Source organism: Macrotis lagotis, chromosome 2 (genome assembly GCF_037893015.1).
Source record: "Macrotis lagotis isolate mMagLag1 chromosome 2, bilby.v1.9.chrom.fasta, whole genome shotgun sequence".
Taxonomy (NCBI): Eukaryota; Metazoa; Chordata; class Mammalia; order Peramelemorphia; family Peramelidae; genus Macrotis; species Macrotis lagotis.
In genome coordinates, this window is record NC_133659.1 from 193,928,242 (window position 1) to 193,951,494 (window position 23,253).

The 23,253-nt window shown below is 37.7% G+C and overlaps 1 protein-coding gene across 5 annotated transcripts in view; it reads right to left on the reverse strand.

Moving 5' to 3' along the window:
• Positions 1–5,546: 5,546 nt before the first annotated feature.
• The window catches only part of SPOP (speckle type BTB/POZ protein), a 75,640-nt gene continuing 57,933 nt past the window's right edge, over positions 5,547–23,253 (reverse strand). For all 5 annotated transcript variants that reach the window (XM_074224225.1, XM_074224223.1, XM_074224224.1 and 2 more), the window contains 5 exons: positions 17,790–17,967; positions 14,884–14,939; positions 13,932–14,054; positions 10,503–10,645; positions 5,547–7,011 (listed from right to left, as the gene is read on the reverse strand). In XM_074224225.1, coding sequence (XP_074080326.1) covers positions 6,867–7,011; positions 10,503–10,645; positions 13,932–14,054; positions 14,884–14,939; positions 17,790–17,967 — 645 coding nt within the window. In that variant the 3' untranslated portion in view covers positions 5,547–6,866. The remainder of the gene's footprint in view (positions 7,012–10,502; positions 10,646–13,931; positions 14,055–14,883; positions 14,940–17,789; positions 17,968–23,253) is intronic.

The following is a 23,253-nucleotide window of genomic DNA, read 5'->3' on the forward strand; positions in this document are numbered from 1 at the left end:
AAAATTTACAAGTCTTCTAATAAGGAAGTTTTTATAAACTTTTGTTTCCTATAGTAATTTAAGCTGACTACCTTTTAGAATTCAAGATGAACAAATCTAGATTCTTAGGTAGTGGATAGAGCACTTGGTCTAGAATCAGGAAAACCTGAGTTCAAATCTGGACTCAAATACTTACTTGGACAAGTCATTTTAAATTTTTTTTGCCTCAGTCTCTTCATCTTTAAAATGGGGGTAATAATGGCACCTAAATCCCAGGGTTGTTGTGACTTATCCAGTGCCCAACAAATACTAAATGCTCTGTAAGTGTTAGCTCTTAAACACCTGTTGGGGGATATTGATCCAAGACAGTTATAATGATGATCTAATTGCAGCATCAATGATAATTGTGAGCAAAGGAATGGCTACTTGAGATGGATATAAAAGTTGAGAACAAGTATCAGAGAAGACCTGATCTCTATATTCAGCTCTAGACATTCTAATGGCCTCCCCATCTAGAATGTTCCAACTTACCTTTTCCTACTGATTTTCCTGACTTCCTTTAAGTTCCAGTCTTCTTCAGGAAACCTTCCCTAATCCCTTTCAATTCTAGAACCCTACATCTGTTAATTATTTCCTACTTTTCCAGGACAGACTTTCCTTGTACATAATTGTTTTCTTGTCATCAGAATATGAGCTCCCTAAGGCAGGGAACTATTCTTTGCCCCCTTTTGGCATTTAACAGTACTTTCCAGAAGGTGCTTAATCAGCATTTACTGACTGCCTGAACTCAAGGTTTTTGAACACAGGAAATTGGGTGAACAGTAAGGAGTACCACAGAAAGAACTAAGTCAGTAGAGGGAAGGTTTTTCCTTAAAGATAATAAGCTTGGTTTCAGAAGCACAGTGGTATACTGTGTCAGTAGTACTTGGGTACAGAACCATCCCCTAAAAATCTGACTTCTAAAGCTCAGAGAAGCCAGGAGTGGAGTTATAGATTGGAGAGTCATTAATGTAGAAGGTAATGATTAGCTGATCTGTAACTGTAAATACAATAGTGAAGATGAAATAGCAAACAACCTAAAAAAAATGGTGAGGAATTGAAGGTTTTACCAAGTGAATGGAAAGAATGGCCCTAGCATGGTAATATTTGGTTTTGTTTTTTTTTAACATTCAGGTAATTATAGACACACAGAAATGCAACAAATTTATTCTATGATGCAACAAGTCCATTAGTTGCTGTTAGTGATATGTGCTATTTAAAATGGCATGATCTGACAACATTAAATCAATTTAAGATATTAGAAAATGTAGAAGGCAATGTCAATGGAGGCAAGTTCCAAATCTAGGCATCTACAGACAGCTTAAGCCTTTCATAGTAAATTGGAGCCTAAGTCTGTGGGTGTGTGAGTGTGTATATATCTTCATACACATACACACACACACACACACACACACACACACACAAATATATACCTGTATATTCAATTCACTTGAAAGACAGGTAAATTGAAAAAGTATTCCACTGTGAGTCATACTCAGAAATTAATAAAACTAATGCTGACCACTTTCCTCAATATGTGCTAGAATAGTCTAACATCACTATTTATATTACAAATGTAATTGAAGTATCTATTAAAAGTGTGGTATATTATTTTGTTGAAACCACTTGTCATTTTTGGCACAATAGCATTACCATGCTAAAAATAAAAGCAGTCACTGACAATTGTCAAATTTATGAGACATTCCATGACACCACTTGGAGGACCCTCATGAATCACTAACAAGCCATGAAAAACATTACAACTACTAGCCCAAGAACACAGTCAACAGGCAACAAAGATCCTGAGTTTCCTCCTTATTGTTAGGTGGTTGTACTAGGCCAGAATAGAGATAGGATTTGAAGAGAATTCCACTATCATCTTGAGGTGCCTTCTTTTAGGTAGCTGTATGGTTATACTTGGACAGTTAAAGTATTAACAGAGTAGACAAAGCAATATGCTGTGGTGGAAACAATCCTGGGCTATAAGACTGAAGATCTGAGTTCTTCTGGGCTCATTTATCTGGGATATGAGAGGGATGGCCTTCATGAATAACAAGGTCCTTTTCAACTTTTACAATCTTTTTCATAGGAAGGAAAGCCCCATTTAGGTATCTATCCTTTTATTTAAGTGATGTCACATTTTACTGTCTTCCATATTGGAGCTTTTATTTCATCTGAATAGTTTCTGTATTGACTTATCAGGGGAACAGAGGATTTTCACTCTCATTTTGGTCCACTATTCCAAGGTGCCAGGACACAATCCCTTTGTTTTCTGCTCTCAGCTCTCAAAACCATTGAAGCCAAAAGCCAATGTTGAAGTCACAATTTCCTAATATATACATTGGGGAAGATTGTCTCCTCAGGATGTACCCAGAGTTAAATAAAAAAAAAATGATCAAAAAATGCTCTGAGCTTTTTAGGAATTGTGGAAATTGAAGGTACCATTGCTATAGCCTTTAGCCAAGTTATACAGATTTCATTTTCATGTTTTCCCCTAGAGTTGATCCTTCCCAAACCCTTAATCATTTCTGTTGCTTATTCTGAATTCCCTCCAGCCTGAAACTATTTTTTTCCTGGCACTGTAGAAATCAGAACCAAACAAAAATCCAGATGCCATTCCCAAACCAGTCATTCAAATTGGGAAGGGAAAATGGTGATCATCTTAATAGGATGTGGTTGTTCTGGCTTACTGACTCAAAAATCAGAGTCAACACTATTCAAATCTCCCTTTCATTTGCTCAATCACACCTTGAACTCAACCCTTCTGCTTCATCTGAAATACTAGTCAAAATTCTGTGGTGGGTCTTGTTTAATCTCTGTTCCTATGGAGTGCTGCTTTCCTATTCAGTATGTCCTATTTAGATTCTCCCCCTTAAAATCAAAAGTCGGGAAAAATTAATTTTGCAAATACAGGACATAAGTCCTACAGGATTCACCTGTCCACTAATTAATTTCTAATGGTTTACTGGATAATCTAGTCCCAATTTTGTGGCAGAATTCAATGAAAATCACAGGGTAAAAAAGTACAGAGGGATTCACAATTATTAAACAATTATTTGTGGAAAATATAGTAGGACTCTGGAGCCATGGCAGACGTGTTATGGGGTTTTAGCTGTTCTTTTAACAGCAGTTTAAGAGCCAAAATAAAGCAACAGACCATTTCAAAGTTCCGGCCGAACTCCCCCTCTGTTTGTTATCATCCTCATAAACAGACAAGCTGTTTCTTTTCATCTACCAAGGCTCACACAAGGAGGAGAGAACCTCCACCTCAGGCACCCCAGGATCTGTCTAGATAATGAAAGAACACTCAGAACAGCTTAAGCAGCAGCAGCAAGCCAGTGGTTACAAGCATTGGTGATTTGGTCCACGGTTGCAGTTAAAGATAGCAAGTCCTTGAAAACACAAAGTAGAGTCTCATCTCTCATTTTAAAAAGCCAGTAACTTAAGTAAACGGACTTACCATGTTGCTAAAACCTCAAAAAAGGAATTGGAAGTCTTGAAAAATATGAGTAATAGCTCTCTAGAAAGAATGAGAAGGGCCCGAGTTAGGGGACAGGGTACAAAAGGGGCAAAAGGGAGAAAGCCTAAAAACAGACTTCAATGCTCCATTTGGACCCAAAAACACAGTTCCTAAGGTGCTATGAAACCACTTGCCTGAAATATTGTTTTGATAAATAAGCCATATCCTTGTGGAATTGAAATCTCCAACTGTTCTACTGGCACGGACATCTCTGCAGTGACAGCACATGCCACAGATTGTGGAGTTAACTTGAATTAAATTTCAGATGTGAGGGAGCTGAGGGAGGGGCCAGTGACAGTGGGAGGTTTATGAACAGTATGCTGTGGCTCTGATGTTGTCATTACCAGATGGTTCCAACTATCATTTAGGGGAAAAAAAAAAACAAACACCACCCAATAATAATAGGAAACCTATAATACAGCTTCACCTGGGATGCTTGGATTATATTGATTCCCTGTTTTAAAGCTCAAATTGTAATTTTCACAAACCTTGGATAATCCCAGAAGAAACAAACACATCTTTTGCAGAGTCCCAGAATTGCAGACTTCCAGAAGTTATACAAATCCTTGTTTACTTGCCCAAATCTCCATTTTTTAAGTAAAGGAACATAAAATCAAATTCTTAAATATGATTTGTTCACTAGCAATCATCTAAGAAATCACCACACAGAATCATTCTTGCTGTTCCAGTGGGGAAAAATTTCCCTATCAAGATTTCCAACCAAGAATGAAGCTTCCTTTGATTAATACTGAGTCTTGGAGCCCTGGATAGGTCTATCCTGTTATCTGTCACTTAACCAGAGGTGGGAGCTTGGGCAAATCACTCCCATTCCTTATCTGTAAAACCTGGGATAACAATCCCTACTCTCTGGACCTTTTGGGAGGATCAAATGAGGGAAAAAACCACATAAAAGGACTTTGAAAATCTTACAGCACAAAACAAATGTATTATTAGATATGCAAGGATAGTGTGAATAAATGCCAAACATCTTGCTGGCTTGTCCTGAATATCAACTGCAAAGGTTGGGGAGACATGAAATTACAAGTCAGAGAACTTCCTTATTCCTTTAAAAAGGTATTGTTTATAGAATGAGATCAGACTTTAGTTTTGGTAGCAGAAGATGAGCAGACTCCAAATCTTGCCTTTGGTTATACTCATCTTTATAACTATTTGGGACTTCCCTTCCCTATACTGTCAAGAATGATTGGGGTGGCTAGGTGATACTAGCCCTGGAGTCAGGAGTTATCTGAGTTCAAATCTGGCCTCAGGACACTTATTACCTAGCTGTGTGACCTTGTGGCAAGTCACTTAACCCCACTGCCTTGCAAAAACCAAAAACAAAAGAATGACTACTAAAATGCCCACTTTAGGTTAGAGTCTACACTAAAACCAAATTAAGGTTTAACTTTGACCCAAACTCAAAAACAACTGAATAAAACCCCTGCTAGCCCATAGCAAATTCATTGCTTATTGTTCATGACTGCTATGAATGGGGGTATATAAAAGGTGCCCAGAAGCATTTTGGAAGTTTATCTCTTTTGAGAATATACCTATGTCAAGTACCAAGTGATTCTGTAATTACAACTTGTTTCTTTCATTACTAGACAAGATCTATAATTTCTATAGTTCTGTAATTTGCTGTAGAGAATGGACTCAGATCTTAGGATCTCATCAGAAGGGACAGAACAGCAAGGAGTAATTACCTAAATTCACCCTAACAGAGGAATGAAAGAGCAGCACTGTGGTGCAAGGGCAAAAGGATGGCAGAGGCTGGCAGTTTGAAAAGCTAACTTTGACCGTAGTTTCCATGAAAAGATATTGAGTCTGTGCACAGTAAGATCAGAATCGCTATTTTCAATAGAATGCTTGAAGAGTGACTTAGGCCAGCTGTAGCTTGGGGGAGCCAACCAGCCCTGGAAATTCCCTTGAACAGGTGCCTCCAATCCTGAAGGCAGCCAAGGAAGCCACTGGGGGGGGGGGGGGTAAAGAAAAAAAGGAAAACCAGGGATACCACACAGTACAAAATAGTAATTATTTATATTTTCAAAAAGAAAAAAAAATGACCATTTGGAAATTCTCCTCACGGGAGGCAGGAAAGGAAAGAACAGGACTGGCTCCTACGCAGGCGGCAAGTCAGGTACAAAGAACTGAGCATTTCAGGACCAGGAATTTTTCATGCAGTATTAGTGAACAACTAACACAGCATATTAGTGTTTTTAGTGGGTTGCTTTTTCCACGCAGTGTTAGTGAATAACACTGCGTATTAGTGTTTTTAGTGTTTTATTCCACACAGTGTTAGTGAACAATTAACACTGTGTGTCAATGTTTTCAGTGTTTTCCCCCCACGCAGTGTTAGTGAACAACTAACAATGTGTTAAGTTTTTTCCTCCACCCTTTTAAAAAAAGGGAACTGGGGAGAAGGAGGAGGGAAAAATAAAATGAGAGAAAAATGCCAAAACACATTTTCCACAATATCTAAAAACAGAGAACCACAGTTCTTGTCAAGAAAGTACAAGATAGGGATGAAGGACTGTTTCCCCCAAGTTCTTCAAAACCAATAAAGACTCTTTGCAAAGGGCGCCATGTCCGAGTTCTTGTCTCCCAGACCAGAGGGCCTCCTCTTCACCTCTCACCTTCATGTCTTTTTCTTCCCCAAATAACGATAAAGGTTGTTTTCCGTTTTTGCAAACAACATTTAAGTGCTAATAACAAGAGAGAACTGCTCTTCTCTTTGCTGTATGACCATAAGGCGTCCAGTAAACGTCCCAGTTTTTTTAGCACAGCTGAAAGGGCTGAAGTTTCTTTCTCTCAACATAAATACTACTGGAATCCTCCAGAAACAGCTTTGTCAGAAATTCCATCAAAAATTCTTTCTTCCTCTTCCTTTTTTCTTATCCCTTCTCTTAAAAAATAAGCGTCCTTTTTTTTTTTCCTCTCCAGGCACCTGACGATATGATCTGTTCTGTGATGTCAGATGCAGAGATGGGTTATACCCTAGAACCACCTTCTGGATGACTTTGTGGGGTGTCAGCACCTAAACCAAATCCCTGGAGGATCGACTTGTCCAAGCTGAAGGGAACACACAGACAATGCAGCAACAGGGTTTTCGTTAGGATGAACTGCCCCGAGCCCCAGGCCCTCCCCTCCCCCATGTCCCCTCAAGTTACTTGGTGCTGTTTTTAAAAGTCAGGGTGTCATGAAACAGTCTTTTCCCCCATAATAGAGTAAAAGCTCCACAGACTGAGCTGTCTCTATGTAGTGGTCAAGGACAGCAAACGTGCTGCTGCTTCTGGGAAAAAAAAATTGGGTCTTGCCACAAGCAGGGGTCTTAGGACTGCTTCAGGCGCTTCCGTGGGGGCCCCAAGAAAGGGCACTGTGCTGAAGCCAGGGAACGATATGCTTCGGCCACCAAATGGGGATGTGAAACCACCATGGACTTCCATCCGGAGGTCTCCATGACATCTGAAGCATGACTAGAAGAAACAGAGATGGATCAGTTAATGGTGAAGAGAGAAGGCGAGTACACCTTTGGTCTAATCTTTTAAAAATAACAAAAGTAGAAAGATTTACAGGGTCTCACATTTCTGGCTTGTTATGGAGATATGCCAGCAACCATTTCAAAGTTTTGCTTACTACATTTTGTTGTACTTCTCTGAAATTCAGGTCTTTGAACAAGGAGACTATTTAAAAGTTAGCAATGACCTCAAAGGTCATGTCTGATGACTTTTTTCAGTTCTTGGACTTGTCTGTAGCATCAAACATCATTAACCATCTGCCCCCAGATTCTCTTGTGCCTAGAGTTTTGTGAAACATTTATCTATTGAATCTCTTCTTATTTAGCTGGCCATTTCTTCTCTCTCTCTCTCTCTCTCTCTCTCTCTCTCTCTCTCTCTTTTAAGGTTTTTGCAAGGCAAATGGGGTTAAGTGGCTTGCCCAAGGCCACACAGCTAGGTAATTATTAAGTGTCTGAGGCCGGATTTGAACCCAGGTACTCCTGACTCCAGGGCCGGTGCTTTATCCACTACGCCACCTAGCCGCCCCATCTTCTCTGTCTCTTTTGCCAAAATCATCACCCATATTTTCCCTAAATTGACAGTGTACTCAGAGTTAAGTTCTGGGTCCTATTCTCTTTATGTTCTTTCATTTGATGTCATTTGTCATGGGTTCAATTCTCATCTTTACTAAGATGACTCTCAAATCTCTATGTACAGCTCTATCTAGGGTTTCTCCTCAGCTCCATTTCTGAATCACCCACTTCCTACTGGACATTTCAAATTGAATGTCCTAAAGGTATTTTAAACTCAACACATCTAAAACCACAACTCTTCTCTTCCTCCAATCTCCACCCTCCTTCTGCATTTCCCTATTTCTGTTTGGAGGTTCACCACCTTCCTTCCACTCTCCCTCACTCCACCTGTGTCCATTCAGTTCACAGAGCTTGCCATTTCTATTCCCACAATACCCCCCACCCCCCCCATATGATCCCTTGTCTCTACTCATTTAGCCACTACCCTAGTTAACATCCTCACTATTTGTCATATAGACTACTGCAATGGACTAATTCTTTTTTTCAGCCTCAAAGCTCTTTCCACTTCATTCTACCCTCTGTACAATTACTAAAAACATCTTCCTAGAATGTAGGCCTAACCATGTCATTTCCCTACTCAGTAAAAATCCAGAAGCTCTTGATTGCTTCCAGGATAAAATATAAATTCTTGTTTGACATTTAAATCTCTTTACAACTCAGGCTTACTTTTCCTGCCTATTATAATTTTACTTCCTTGGACTACAGTTCAATCAAATTAGCCCTTTTGCTACTTCCTCACTTATGATTTCTCATCTCTATTTTCCATGTTTTTTCAGTGCCTTGAACTCATTCTCCTCACTTTTACAGTCGTTAAGATTCCTCAAACATCACCTTCTGCAGGAAGCTTTAACTTAACTCCTCTCATTTCCCAGTGTCCCTTCTCAACCTTCCCATTACCTTGTATTTATTTTGTATATCAATTTTTCACATACTTCTTTATATAATTGCATAAAAAATATAAGAAGTTCCTTGATGGACAAGAATTGTTTCGTTTCTTTCTTTTTTTGGGGGGGGGGGGTGTTGCAAGGCAGTAGGTTTTAAGTGACTTGCCCAAGGTCAACAACTAGGTAAATATTAATTATCTGTTGCTGGATTTGAACTCAGGTCCTCCTGACTCCAGGGCTGGTACTCCATTCACTGCACCACCTAGCTACCCCTAAGAGATTGTTTCATTGCCATCAGGCCTTGTTCCTCTTTAAATGGATTTTAAAGACATATTTTGTTTCTATCGCACTTCAATTCTCCTTCACCCTCTACTGCCATATCCCTCAATTTCCCTGAGAGCCATTCCCCTCTAACAGAGGACTTTTTAGTTTTTTTTAGTTTTTGCAAGGCAGTGGGGTTAAGTGACTTGCCCAAGGTCACACAACTAGATAATTATATATCTGAGACAAGATTTGAACTCAGGACCTCCTGACTCCAGGGTCAGTGCTCTATCCACTGTGCCACCTAGCTGCCCCTTCTATCTTTTTATCACCACTCCCTAACACTAATATCTAGCACTTAATAAATGCTAGTGGTTGACATTTACAATTCTCTATATGTTCAAAATGGCAACTTCCTGCATCAATGAGTGACTGTTTTGAAAAAATGGTATCATGGATAATCACAGAACTGTATTTCTCTGTCTTCAGGATTTTCAGTAACAGATGTTGATCACCCATATCTCTAGAGAGACTGATCAAGATGTTTAAGGGAGGGGCAGCTAGGTGGCGCAGTAGATAGAGCACCCTGGAGTCAGGAGTATCTGAGTTCAAATCTGACCTCAGACACTTAATAATTACCTAGCTGTGTGGCCTTGGGCAAGCCACAAGTTTAAGGGAAGAAAATCTCAATATATTTGGTCTAGAAAAGGCTAATGTCTAAGATTCTGAAGACCACAAATATGCTACTACAGATACTTCATTAATGAAGTTAATGAAGTTCATCTTACATGTAGCTAAGTCATTTTTTTAGAATATAAAACACTATTAAAGAAATTTAATACATTTGTTCTTTTATCTAAAAGATAATGTAATGTCCAGGTTTTATTGGCTCCTCTGGCCAAAGTATTATCAGGTGTGCTATCGGAACCCTGGTCAGAAGCTCTATACCTTCTGCTCAGTATGTCTTGTCCTTTCCCAGCTCTTGAATGAATCATCTCCAGAGTTTGCTGCTTGTGAGATATATCTATCCGAGAGCAAGATGAAATATTGCTGCTCAAAGAAAACTGACATTCTCCTAGCTCATTCATGTACCTGATTGGTCACTCACTGCTAATTGAGATTATTTCAAGGTCAGATTAATTTTTTCACTTAGGATAAGAGAATAGATCTGATGGAATTACGTCTACTTTGAGTCTGATATCTCTAATTAGCCCAATTTTCTTTTTCCCTACTTCATGTTGGTAGATAAATCTGGATAACAGTACTGAAGTAAGAAAGAAGTAAAAGAACTACTTTCTGAGGAGACAATATTCTTTCAAGTCAGTCAGTTACAAAAAAAATTAATGTAGTTCCCTTTAAAAATTGATAAAAAAAAAACTTCAAGACATCATAAAGATCATACCCACAAAGGTTTTTTTAAGACTGCCAGGTGAGGGGGCGGCTAGGTGGCATAGTGGATAAAGCACTGGCCTTGGAGTCAGGAGTACCTGGGTTCAAATCTGGTCTCAGACACTTAATAATTACCTAGCTGTGTGGCCTTGGGCAAGCCACTTAACCCCACTGCCTTGCAAAATCCTAAAAAAAAAAAAAAAAGACTGCCAGGTGAATTCCTAAAATATACAAATCCCTACCTGCTACCTGAAGGAGTAATGAAGTCATCAGCACTAAAAGTTTTCTCTCATCAATTTCCCTTTCCCCCCCCAAAAAAGAGCCCTTAAAGATGCCAACTCACTAGTTGATGAAATCCACTGCCTGTGTTTTCAACTGATCTGCACTATGTAAGTCAGCCAGGATGAGAATCTCTGCTGCGTTCTCCACGGACAGGCTACTGCAGAGCGCATCTTCACACATGACCTTTAAACGCTCCAGAGCATACTGTGAGACACAAATACCATCATGGTCAGGGCAGTAAGAGCTATAGGCAGAACAATCTTTAAGTTGCTTTTCTTGGCAATTCACCTCCTCCAGATAGACCTCAGAGTCCGTTAGACACAGGGATAGAGTTGCACACACTGATAGGCCACAAAAAATACTGGATGACTTGTTCATACCAGTTTGGCACATTTTGAGAATCAAGTATTTAAGTTTTAAATGAGGGTATTCAAAAAGACTTAAGTATATGTCATACAAAGATTCTTGTTTGGAAATCCTAAAGTCTACCTATAGCAAAATGGAAATTATCAAAGAAATCTCTCTCATCAAAATGTATCCTAGCCTCAACCACCCCAAAGGAGTATATTGTATCATAACTGTTTACACATTTCAGAAGTAATTTTACTTTAAAACTTCTGCTACATACTGCTTTGGAACCAGAGTGAGGTGAAATATGGTTAATTCAACTTGTTATTTCAAATGGGTAAAAGAACCCCACAGTGGCTTTTTACCATAACTTCTGCTATTACTGATCTCATTCAAGGTCTTTTTTTTGACAAGTAAAGGTTAAATGGATTCCCATTCTGTTGGAACTAAGGTTAAAATTCACAGGATACATGGATAAAGCAGAAAAGATACTCATCCACCCACTTCTGCTCCAATCCTGGTTTCTAAACTTCATTTTTTTGAGATAAAAGGTCTAATTATCCCTGGATATGGGGAAAAGCTGGGTTGTGGCTTAGGCATAAAACACACAATCTATTTGGCTGGTTTCATTGCAATACTGTTGCTTAGTTCCTAATGTGAGTATATGACTTGACTCAGACCCAAGGAAAAAACCAAGTTAGCACAATATAAATGTAATTCAGCAGGATTCCCTGGTGGGTTCCTGTGCCATGGGGGCACAAAGAAGTTCTTTATGGGACCTGTCTTTGGAGCTTTAGAATTCTATGGGGCAACATCCCCTTAAGCAATAAAAATAAGGCCAATTATATTTTTATGAATTCTGGATAAGGAGGGCAAATCTGTTGGGCACTCTGATCTCCAGGAGCAAAGAGAGAGAGAGAGAGAGAGAGGGAGAGAAGAGAGAGAGAGAGAGAGAGAGAGAGAGAGAGAGAGAGAGAGAGAGAGAGAGAGAAAGAGAGAGAGAGAAAGGAAAAGAAGTTTATTGGCTTTGGTGCTCCCCCTCAGACTCTACATCTGTGCAACTGGGAAAACAGTTTTAGTGCAAGAAGAATGACAACAGATAAGTGGGATGAGATTTCTGTATTCCTAAACTGGGATGGCTTGAGGGTGAGGGTCCAGAGTGGTTCTCTACAGCTACCCATTCTTCTTCCATATATGTATTATAAGGACCTGTACTACAAATAGCTCTGGTCCCAAATGCATAATTAGACAAAAGTAGCCATTTTGGTCTCCAGGGGGACCAAGTTTCTTTTTCTTAATTATGCTTCTGAAAAACCTGCCTTAATAGCAGTACTTACTCAAGAGATTGAAATTGGGTCTCCAGGGTCTGGCAGACGTGATGTGCTTTGTTTTTGGTCTAATTACACATATTCTCAAGGGACTAGAAAAGCTCTGAAGAAGCTGGTTTAGCCTCTTGGGCAAACACTAGATGGTTTAGGTCCTTCCATGAATGATTTCTTTTTTCTACTTTCCCTAAGCTCACAAGGAAATTTAAAATTTGCTGGGGCAAGATCCAAAAAATTGGTTCATTGTAAGTAAAACCTGAAAATTCTACTTTTTGTCAGCTTCCCTTTCATGAATGAAAAGAGATGCTGAAATTCAATGTCTTTAAGTGATTTTTTTTAATACCAGTGAACATATTGTGCTGACAATATCCTACTTGGGAATAGCTGCAAAAGCTATTCCCCTGTGGAGCTGCAATAGGTCAAAGGCAACATAGTTCCCTGGTTGACTAACCAAAGTAAAACCTAAAGGCATGGAGTTCTAATCTTGGCTCTACCTAATGGCATGCTGCCTAATTTTGGACAAGTGAGTCAATTATTTCTGTCTGTAAACTGAGATTAGTGTCAATTTGTTTCATGAAATTTAGGATAAAATTATCCAATGATTACAAAGTATCCAGGTGTGAAAGGTAGTATTAATTTCTAGTGGACAAATTATTCATTAGATGACAATGGATGCAGGTGACCAACTACTAAAACCTACTCTGAACTCATTTTTCCATCTGTAAAATAAAGGAAATGGCCTAGATGACTTGGGAAGTTCCTTCTGGCTGTAACACTATGATTCTATGATTCTTTAGAAAGTGATTTCCTCAGGCAGGCAGAATAATTTGAGGAACCTCTAGAGCCTTATTCCCTTCAAAATATTTTTTTAATTAAAATTAAAATGTTTCTTTTGATTTATACTTGACAAACACCAAACATTTGAAGACACACAGGAAGAACAAGAAAGGATTGTATTTTGAAGCCACAAATTTCTATAATGTATAGCTTGCATATTTGTAAATGACTTTAATACAGGAAAATATCTTTGGTCTTGTCAAATCATCACAGATATCAGCATTAGCTTACCTTTATTAAACAATGTACCCAACCTGTAAGACAGCCCCCAATTCAATTAAACAAAAGTTAAGGAAGCTGAGGAAGGCTCTGAGCCTTTAGGCTGGAGCCATCTTTTTCCCTCTGATGAGTTCTGCAGTATCAGAGCAGGAAGAAAAGATGCTCTCAACAGAAAATCACCCTTTTCTATCAACAAAGTCTAATACTGCAATTACATGAATCCTTTAAATTCCTCCATAAATAGAATTATTTTCAGGATAGCAAACAATAAAGGGCTACTCTTTATTTCTTCACCAGTCATTCCTCCTGGAATCCCACTTTCATGAACTAATAGATAGCTATTATGGGAGAAGTTCAAGAAGTATGCCCTTAGTATATTCAAGATGCCTTAGATTATTTGGCAAATATTTCGACTACTTAAGAAAATCCTGAAATGCCACCTAAGAAACAAGCTTGTGATTTGGGGCAACTCATCTGAACTTTCTGAATCTGTTTTTGCCATAAAATGATGGGAATAGAGTAGTTGATTTTCTAAATGTTATAATGATTCTGTTCATCTCTCACCAACTTCTCCCCCCACCCCCACCGCCACCTTTTGAGGTTCTTCTGGATAGTTAATTTCATATGGTTCTGTTTGGGAATGGAGGCAGAGTAGGAAAGGTATGGAACATCAAACTCATGCTTCTCTCCTGATAATGCAAAAAACAAAGGTCTTCCATTGAAATCAGAGTACACTTGAGCCTCTAAGATACCAGCCTCACCTTATCTGCAGCTGCTAGAAGATCATCAGCCATTTTGTCTAGGTTGGGGGCCTTGCCAGTGTAAATGAAACACATCATTTCCTTGAAAACTTCTGGCTCCACATCATTGATTTCCACCCGGTTCTACATTCCAAACAGAGAAGAGAATTCAACAGAACAATTCATCAGCTACTTTCATTATTAATTCTAAATTCAAAGAGATTTGTAATATGAGTCCCTTAGTACTCTCTGAAACATGATGAATAGCAAAACAATTTGTAAAGTAGTTCCCAGATAACCTCTAAAAAGGGTCAGATCTCAAATTACTATGTATGGATATTTGAACAAATTTTAATATATTTCAATGCTTTGAGAATCTGTGATTTAAATTCCTGAATATTTATGGTCAAAAATAACTTGGCTCTGTCCAAATTCCCAGGAGAAGAGTCTCTCTGAAGTTAGCTTGGCTGATACAAGACAGGCACAGAGTTTATCCCTAGGCACAAACTAAACCTTCCCAGTTTCATAGGATCTTGTGCTACAATGACATAGTCTTGGAAAATAATGAGTAACCTCACACCAAAATGACACATATGCAAGGAGAACTCTGATGGAAGAATTTTCATATTAAGCCAACAAATAGAATTTAGGAAGGTAAATCTCCTGAATGTCTTTCTGTTGTTTGTTTTTAGGTTTTTGCAAGGCAAATGGGGTTAGGTGGCTTGCCCAAGGCCACACAGCTAGGTAATTATTAAGTGTCTGAGGCTGGATTTGAATTCAGGGACTCCTGACTCCAGGGCTCGTGCTCTGTCCACTGCATCACCTAGACACCCCTTCTCCTGCATTTCTAAATAAATGTTAAGAGATCCTGGGTTATCTCATCCATTGACAAAGATAATTGAAAGCTGAGCAGATGATGTGAGATTTAGTCACCTGTCTAAAATAATGCTTCCGCATCTCATCAGGCACATACCTTTTTGCTCTCTTCCATCTCATGCTCAAACATAGCACTGAAAACAGGAGAACGAGCTATGGTGAAAGAGAATAGAAAGTTAACCTATAAGCACTGAAATGCTTTGTTCTATATCCAGTGATGACAAAACATGTAATCTGCTTCCTGTGTTACTGTCAAAGAAAAGGAATTTAAGTTACTAATAATCTCGGCCCCAAACACGACCAAAGCTGCCTTGTGGAAAGGTGGTACAAAGACCTGGGTTCCAACAAGCTTGTGACTTGGGGCAACTCATTTGATCTTTCTGAACCTGTTTTTGCCATAAAATGATGGAAATGGAGTAGATGATCTTCTATAATGCTATTATGATTATGCTCATCTCTCATTACTGTCACTTCAAAAACTGAAAGTCTAATAAAAATTTATTAGATTGTGTAGAGAGGCAGAGTGCTAGGCACTTCTAGGAAGATACAAACAAGATCTCTGCACTCAAGAAACTAATAATCTAGAACATTTTGTGTGTCCTGATTGGCTTTGGCAACTATGAATGCCTTCTCAGAACGTGTTGTTAAGTGCATAAAATACCTAAGATTACAAAGGAAACCAATTACATTGAAATGCAGTTATCTTCGAAGTTTTTTAAAGTTCATGGACACTAGGTTTAAGAACCCATTATAGTAGACTCAAACAACTAATGGACCTGGTTATTAGTATATTGTTTTATGGTCTTGGGTTTTTTTTTGGCAAGGTAATGGGGTTAAATGACTTGCCCCAAGTCACACAAGTAAATCTGAGGCCAAATTTGAACTCAGGTCTTCCTGACTCTAGGGTTGGTGCTCTATCCACTGTACCACCTGTTTTAAAAAAAATTCAAAATCAAACATTTATTAAATTCATACTGCATTGCAAAGCAATACAGCTCTGAAAAACTTAAAATATTTTGATATTAAATTAAATCAGATTCCATGTACTTTTACAATCTCTCAAAGGCCTAAAAACCATTTTTTTTCATTTGCACCTCAGAAAAATGTCCTGAACCAGAGGTATAAATAAGAAAGTGGAATTTCTGTCATCATCAACCCTGAAGAAACAATTCAGTTCAATTCAAGAAGCATTTGTTAAGTATATGAGGCACTAGAATGGACTAAGTGCTAAGGATACATAGACAAAACAAATCTCTGTCATCAAAAAACTCCCATTTTGGCATAGGAAAAAAATAAAATTACACAGATAATTGTATTTAAGATACTTTGAGAGGGAAGAGACATTAACAATAAGAGGAATCAGGAAAGGCTTCTTTTCCTGGTACTAAGAAAGTTGATCTTTGAAAGAAGTTAAGCAACAGGGCCAACCCATGCTATAAAAATACATTTGGTCATACATTCCTCAAACTAAAGTTTTAGATGCCTCCTTCTCCCTCACATCCTTATCGTCCTATTCTGGTTTACCTTCTCAATCTCACTCCAATTATCCCTTTCTCCCCAATTCCACCGCAATCTCTTCATATAAGTTCTTATTCTCATGCCTGGATCACTAAAAGATTCTTAAAAGGAATAACTCAACTTCATCTCTGCTCTAATCCATCTGGCTAACATTGGCCATAATTCATCCTTGAAATACACAAGTCTGATGAGGTCACGCCTTGCTCAAAAAGCTTTGGTGGCTTCCAGCCTGTCTCCTAAAGGGGAATCCTAGGCTAAAAAATCAGTCCAGTCCTTCTGGAAACTAAATTGAAACTGGGCTCAAAAAGTTACTAATACTAGACTCATCCATATTCCAATGTGATCAAAAAAAAGAGGAAAAAGAACCCTATGTAAAAAAATATTTAGAGCAGTAATCTTTATAAAGTAGCCACAAATTGGAAACTAAGGAGAGGGGGAGTGTACCCATTTACTGGAAAAGGCTAAAAACGCTGCAGTATATGAAGGGAATAATATGATGCCAAAAGAAATGATGAAATGGACAGCATTAGAAGAACCTGGGAAGACTTTTTTGATCAGATGAAGAATAAAGCAGGCAGAACTAGGAAAATAATTACACATGCCAATAATATTACAGAGAAAAACAACTTTGAAAGACTCTAGAACTCAATATAATCATAAGTCCAGAAGGCTAAAAAATAAATCAAGCTATAAAATCAAAGAGGTGATGGACTTAAAATCCACAATGAGACCTCTATGTTTAGACATGACCAGTATGAAAATTTGTTTTGCTAGACTCTGAGGATTTGTTTTGTTTTTTTTGGCATTGTTCAATATGGAGGAATGAGAGAGATGATAAATGTTCCTAAAAACAAATAAATGAATACAGTACAAAATTTTTCTAAAGATTGGAGATTCACAGCATAACAGAGTTGGAATAAACCTTAAGGATTGTTTTCTATTAAGTTGAGAAAAATGAAGCATGCCAGATATTCAGGGGTCACGCATAAAGTCATAAAGTAAATGATATAAAATCATCTACTTGCCCTTTCCCAAGTCAGTGTATGCTTCCCCACCCCTGGGCTTTTTCTCATCCTTTGCCTGGAATGCTGTTTTATCACCTACTAGCCCTTTGGATCAGCTCACTTATCAAAGCCTTTCTGATCACCCTGCTTTTGTTTCCAACTAGCAGAAACAGGACAACCTTGCCTTTGAATTCTTGTATTTTTGTATCTTTTCTATTTTTTCATTGTGCTATGTTTGTTTATGCCTTTGTTTTCCACCCCTAACATCTCATCTCCACCCCCCTGATAGCACTAAGGGGCTTGAAGAAAGGGCCTATACCTTATTCATTTCTATATTACTCTCAGTGCTTATATAGTTCCTTGCACAAAGCAGACATTAAATAAATGCTTCTTGAAGTGAATTCCAAAAGTTAGAAGGTTACCTGGCCATATTCAAGATCTTACCTTGTAACTAAAGCTCACCCCTGGAATTAATACCAACCTGCTAAGATAGCTTTGTGAGCTTGGAACTCTTGGCCAGCTACACACAAGCAGCAATCTGTGAAGCGGGAATTTTCCCAGAGTCCTCCCAATTCATCTGCCAACCGGCATTCAGGAACTTTCACCATATTCATGGTATTCTGGCCAGAAATGTTGACTGAATCCTGTACCACACTCACCTGTGAGAGGTAGGAAATGAACATTAAAGCTTTTTCTGTCAATTTTCTTTTTGGAGAAACGGGAGTTAAGCTTTTGGACGGCAATGACATGATAATATGGACTCACTATATTCTTCTGAAATCAGCCCTACCCTTTCTACCTTTTTGAATCAAATAATTTCAAAAACAAATTTAACTCTTGTTTTTCCTCTTGTGGGACAGTGCCTTCTCCCTCTATTTCCTAAGTTGAACTCTTCATACTGTCTAGAAACTTAATCTTAGTCAAGACCTTTTCAATGATTTTTAAGTTCTGCAAAGAATCGGGGGGGGGGGGGGACAAGGTAAACATGACAGAAAAAAAAATTAGCACCCACCTTATGGTGCCTTGAGCAAAATATCAGAACCACGAGCTCCTGCAAAGACTATGCTTGAATCAGATGCCTTGGTAGAATTGATACTAATTTCTTAACCTAAAGGCAGTGTCCCAAGGATATCCTATCTAATTCAGGATCTAGAATAAGGAAAATAAAATGTACCATTCTTCCATAAAGGAAGCTGACATTACAGACTCAGGGCAAATGTATTAAAGATTTATCCTTTACATGCAGGGTAAATGGATTGAAGTTTTTTTTTTCATTAAAGTAAGGTAATTGCATTATGCTGAACCATTTTCACTCTCTTGACCAGTACATGTACTAAATGGCACACCTTTGCAAGATGGCTGACTGGAATAATATGAAAATAATCAATTTGTAGTAAAATCAAGATCAGGACTAAGTCTTCTTTAATAACAGCATGCTTTAAATATCTTAGTTAAAAAAATAAACATCTAAGTTAAGCTAACTAGACACTGACAATAAAGTAAAGGTTTTTTTCCAAGATTAGTTTAAGAAATTTTGGTAAATCCCTGAGCGTACAAAAGGTGAATAGGACTAACTCACTGCTTGCTTGCAAGCGTTAGTCCAACTCTAATACCATTTTCTATAAGCTACTTTTCCATCTTCTCAATGCTTGTGCCTTTGTTCTTTTGATTATTCCCACTTTATCCTGTCTATAGCCTATGTACACAATGCTCTACATGTTGACTCCTGCAAAAGACTTGAAGTTCCTTGAGATCAAGGGACTGCTTTTTGCCTCTCTGTATCTTCCTAGCCTAGTACATAGGAGGTGTTTAATAAATGCCAATCAATTGACAATAGACACTAGGGTTTTGCAGCTCTACTCTTGTTGATAGCCAGTCTCCAGCAATACCTCTTAAACAATCAGGTAATAAATGTGGTCATCACCATTTAAAGAAATGAGAAAATAGATGCTGTAAGATGAAGCCACTTACTAAAGAGTCATCCCTATTTAGATGAAAACAGAATTTGAAGTCTAATTTCTACTTCTCCACTTTTTTCTCTTTCCAATTCTAGTAGTATGGAATAGACAGCTCAGAGATACCCCCAATACCCAACTTGCTTTTTAAAATCAAGTCATCCACTGAATCCTGCTGTAAACCCAGAAGCAAAATTAATGTTTCATCCAATTCACCCTTAGTCTCTTTTGTGCAAGAGAGGGATATTTACTGTCATGTCTGGAAATTTATTCATTTGTTTTAAACTAGTCATTATGGTCTTGGGCAGTGAGGCAGCCAAGTTAATAAATTATGGATGTGCTTAGCAGCACATTAATCAGAAAAGATTATAGCATTATTTTGATAGCCAGGGGCACAGTTAAATCTACCCCATGGAGACTTCCCTCTTGACCTGTGCATAAGCATGGTAACAGTTCTTGTCCTTTGACATTAAATGCCAAACACCTGACATCGTCTGTTTCCAGTTATAGCACCAAAAACACTGATGAGAAAGGAGACTGGATTGAAAAAAATCAATTTAACCAAACTTCTACATGAGTAGAAATAGAAGCTTTATGGGGCTGAGGACAAAGAGACTGGAGATCTGGTAACTGGATTATCAGTTTAAATTAAACTAAGTTGGCAGCAAATCACAATCATTAATACTATGTAGTATTTAATAGATTGGGTGAAATGAACCGGAGAAGTCACCACTGAATTTCAGAAAGCAAGACAATAGTCAAAGCTATTTTGTAGTATGGGCACCTAGACTGGATTTGTTCTGTAGCAATTTAGATGGTTACAATCACCAGGGTCTCTCAGATCTAGTATCTTTTACTATCATTAAATCCAATTAAATAAAAATAAATTTTAAATGATATTTAACAAGAATTTTAAAAGAATCCAAATCTTTCATTTTAAAAAGCATTTTTCTCTTTTCAAATGATAAAAAGGCAATTTGGGGATAAGCAAAGGTTTTTTTTCCCCCAATGCCCATAAAATCAACTATAGAGATTCAAATTATAGCAGTAAACCTAACACAAATGTAACATTTTCTTTCTTATAAACGGCTCCATGAAATATCTCATTGAGGTTGTGTAAACCTAAATTTAAAGTTGTAAGAGTTTCTTTTCAAAAATATATTCCACTTTTCATTAAAAAGCATAGTCTGCCACATTGAAAATATTTTTCTTGAGTTAAAAAACCTCAACAAAGTTAAATTTTGTTTAATATCTGTGTTTAAATACAATCTAGAGAAAAAAATGGGCAAGATTTCAAATTTGAGCAGAATAATTAAGAAGGGATATGTTATATCTAAAGCCAAAAGCAATGTTTTAAAAGAATTTAAAAGCTCCTGGAAATAGACTGATGGTCACCTTAATCTTAATCACAACACTGCAAAGTACATACTAAAACTTCTCATTTCAAAGACACAAATCTAGCAGGCAGAAAAACATGTATCTTCATTGCTAGTAGTTGCTTGTTTTTCAACATTAAGAAGCTTGCAGTAGCAGAAACACTGATCAACACAAGCAAAAACATTCAGGAGTCAAACCATGATTTTATCTGTGTTTTCTAAGGTTCAAAATTCAGGAAAATTGACTGGGGGGAATAGCTAAGAGAATATAATGAATGCAATGGAATATCACTGTCAAGTAAGAAACGGTGAATACAATTAATAAAGAGGAGCTGGTGGTGGGGAAAGAAGGTAGGAGAGGACACACTAGAACTGAAAGAATAAAATAGAGCCAGGAAGTTAATATTATATTAATGACTACAACAATGGATATTGAAAGAACAGAAGCAAAAAACAATCAAAGGTTGTGCAATTAACATGTCCAAGCTCCCCTCTGAACAAGAGTTATAAGAAGGCTGTCCCTAGCTTCTTTGTAGTAGTGATAATACTATGGGTCTCAACCACTATATATTATGTTAGAGGTTTATGACTTTAGTTTACCTTTTTTTCCCTTTTCCTCTTTTTTTAGGCTTCATTATATATTATTAAAACAAAAAAATCAATAAATTTTAATAAACAAAAACAAAAGGGCAAATGGAAGGTACAGCTCCTTATTTCCCTCCTTCATTGTCCCAATGTCAGTTAACATTAACTTTGACTAACAAATGAAAAACCAGAAGGCTATGAATTCTAATCACAGCTCCATAACATGATTTTTGGTATGATACTAAGCATGCTGACTTCTCCAGGCACTATTTCTCACCCATAAAAAAGAAATAGAACTCTCATGATTCTTGCAAAGTGACCTTTAGAATGCTACATGAATGTTTATAATAATGAAATGAACTAGGCCAAGTAAAATGAAAGGAAAACCTACTCCTCAATTAAGGTCTCTGCATTTCTTCACACAAAAGGAATGATTTTTTTTTATTTAACCATCAAAAGTAGATTCTATACCTTTATGTGCAAAGACAACACAGTTTATTCACATGCCTTAAGATTTTATAATTTATCTAAACTCCACTACAAATACTCCAAAATGTACAAACAAAAGTGATCAGTTTTCTCAATCTTTCACCTTGAGATTTTTCTGGTAGATTCTAGATGTGACAAAGTCACCATGAAAGCATTATAGATACCATGATAAACCAGTAGGTCTGTAATCCAGAGATAGGAACAAAGCAGTAAACTGGCAATGGGACCACAAGTATTCAGTATAGTATTACAATCTAATAAGGGTCACTCAATATAAATTAAATATGAATATGAATAAACATTATAGATGTAAATAAAAATTCCATGTAAGGAAGGAAACTGCAGTAGGAAACTGCAATGATCTCAGAGTTGGAATTTAAACCCAAGGATGAACATACTACCGTCTTGCAATGATGAATGTTATAAAGTCCATAGAGAGCTTTGGAACAGGAAACAAGTCTCACTGGGCACAAATCCAAAAGCAAGAAACAGAGCTCTGCACCTGTGGCCAACTAAAAAGTGTGAGAGGAACATATGGCACACCTGGTTTGATGGGAAGAAACTGATGGCGTCAGCAGAATCCAGCAGACGTTTCCCAGCTCAACATCTTCCAACTCCCAAAGTGTAATCTCGCCTCCCTCCCAAGTTAGCAAAAGCAAAGCTAAACTTAACCATAAGGTTTTTCCTCCTGAGGGAAACTTATATGGAAAAGTGAGGGCAAAGAGAATTTTAATTTGGAGAACAGCCATGGACCCAAAAGCAGAAAAATAGGTGGCCACGTGAGGATTTAGGCAAACTGGTTTCCTAATCAAGACTGTCAACAACAAGGCAAGCTGAAAGCAACTGGAATGGGTTTAGGAAAAATGAAAATGTGTAGAGGTTGCACCTATGGATGGGGAGAGAAAATGCTGTTATTCCACTGAGAAATTCTGGAATGTTGCAAATAATGGCTATGGCATTGTCTAAAAATGCCAATTAAAAAAACAGGAGTTGACACTTAAGAAGATTGTTTCTCTTCAAAAAACAAAGGGTTCAGTGAGTTGCTTTCATTTCCAGTAGGATTAAACTCTTCTACCATTTCTAGTTGCTTTTGAAATAAAAAGCTCCAAGATAGGGAAAGATTTTTTTAAGCATAATTTCCTTGGATTAGATTGTGTAACCACACAAACTGAAAGCCTGAGCATGGGCTTTTTTTTTTTAATTACATCCAACCTCACAATAAACTACCTGATTGTTTCCCCCACTTCCTCCTTGTAGCCAACTGAGTGTGATCTGTGACCAGCTGGACATACATGGAATTCAAATTTCATAAAACAGCCGATATAGAGCAACTTCTACATTCTCCAAAATTAGACCCCCCCCCTTCTCTCTGGACTGTCTCCTCCTCCTTTGCCCCAGCAATAAAAGGAAGAGGAAATAACTATCCCATAAAACCACACTTATATAAGCAGAACAGTCAAAAATATTTTTCCCCAAATTTTATACTGGACATCAAATTTTCCTTAGAAGAATAAGGACAGTTGTGATAAGGAAAACAAAA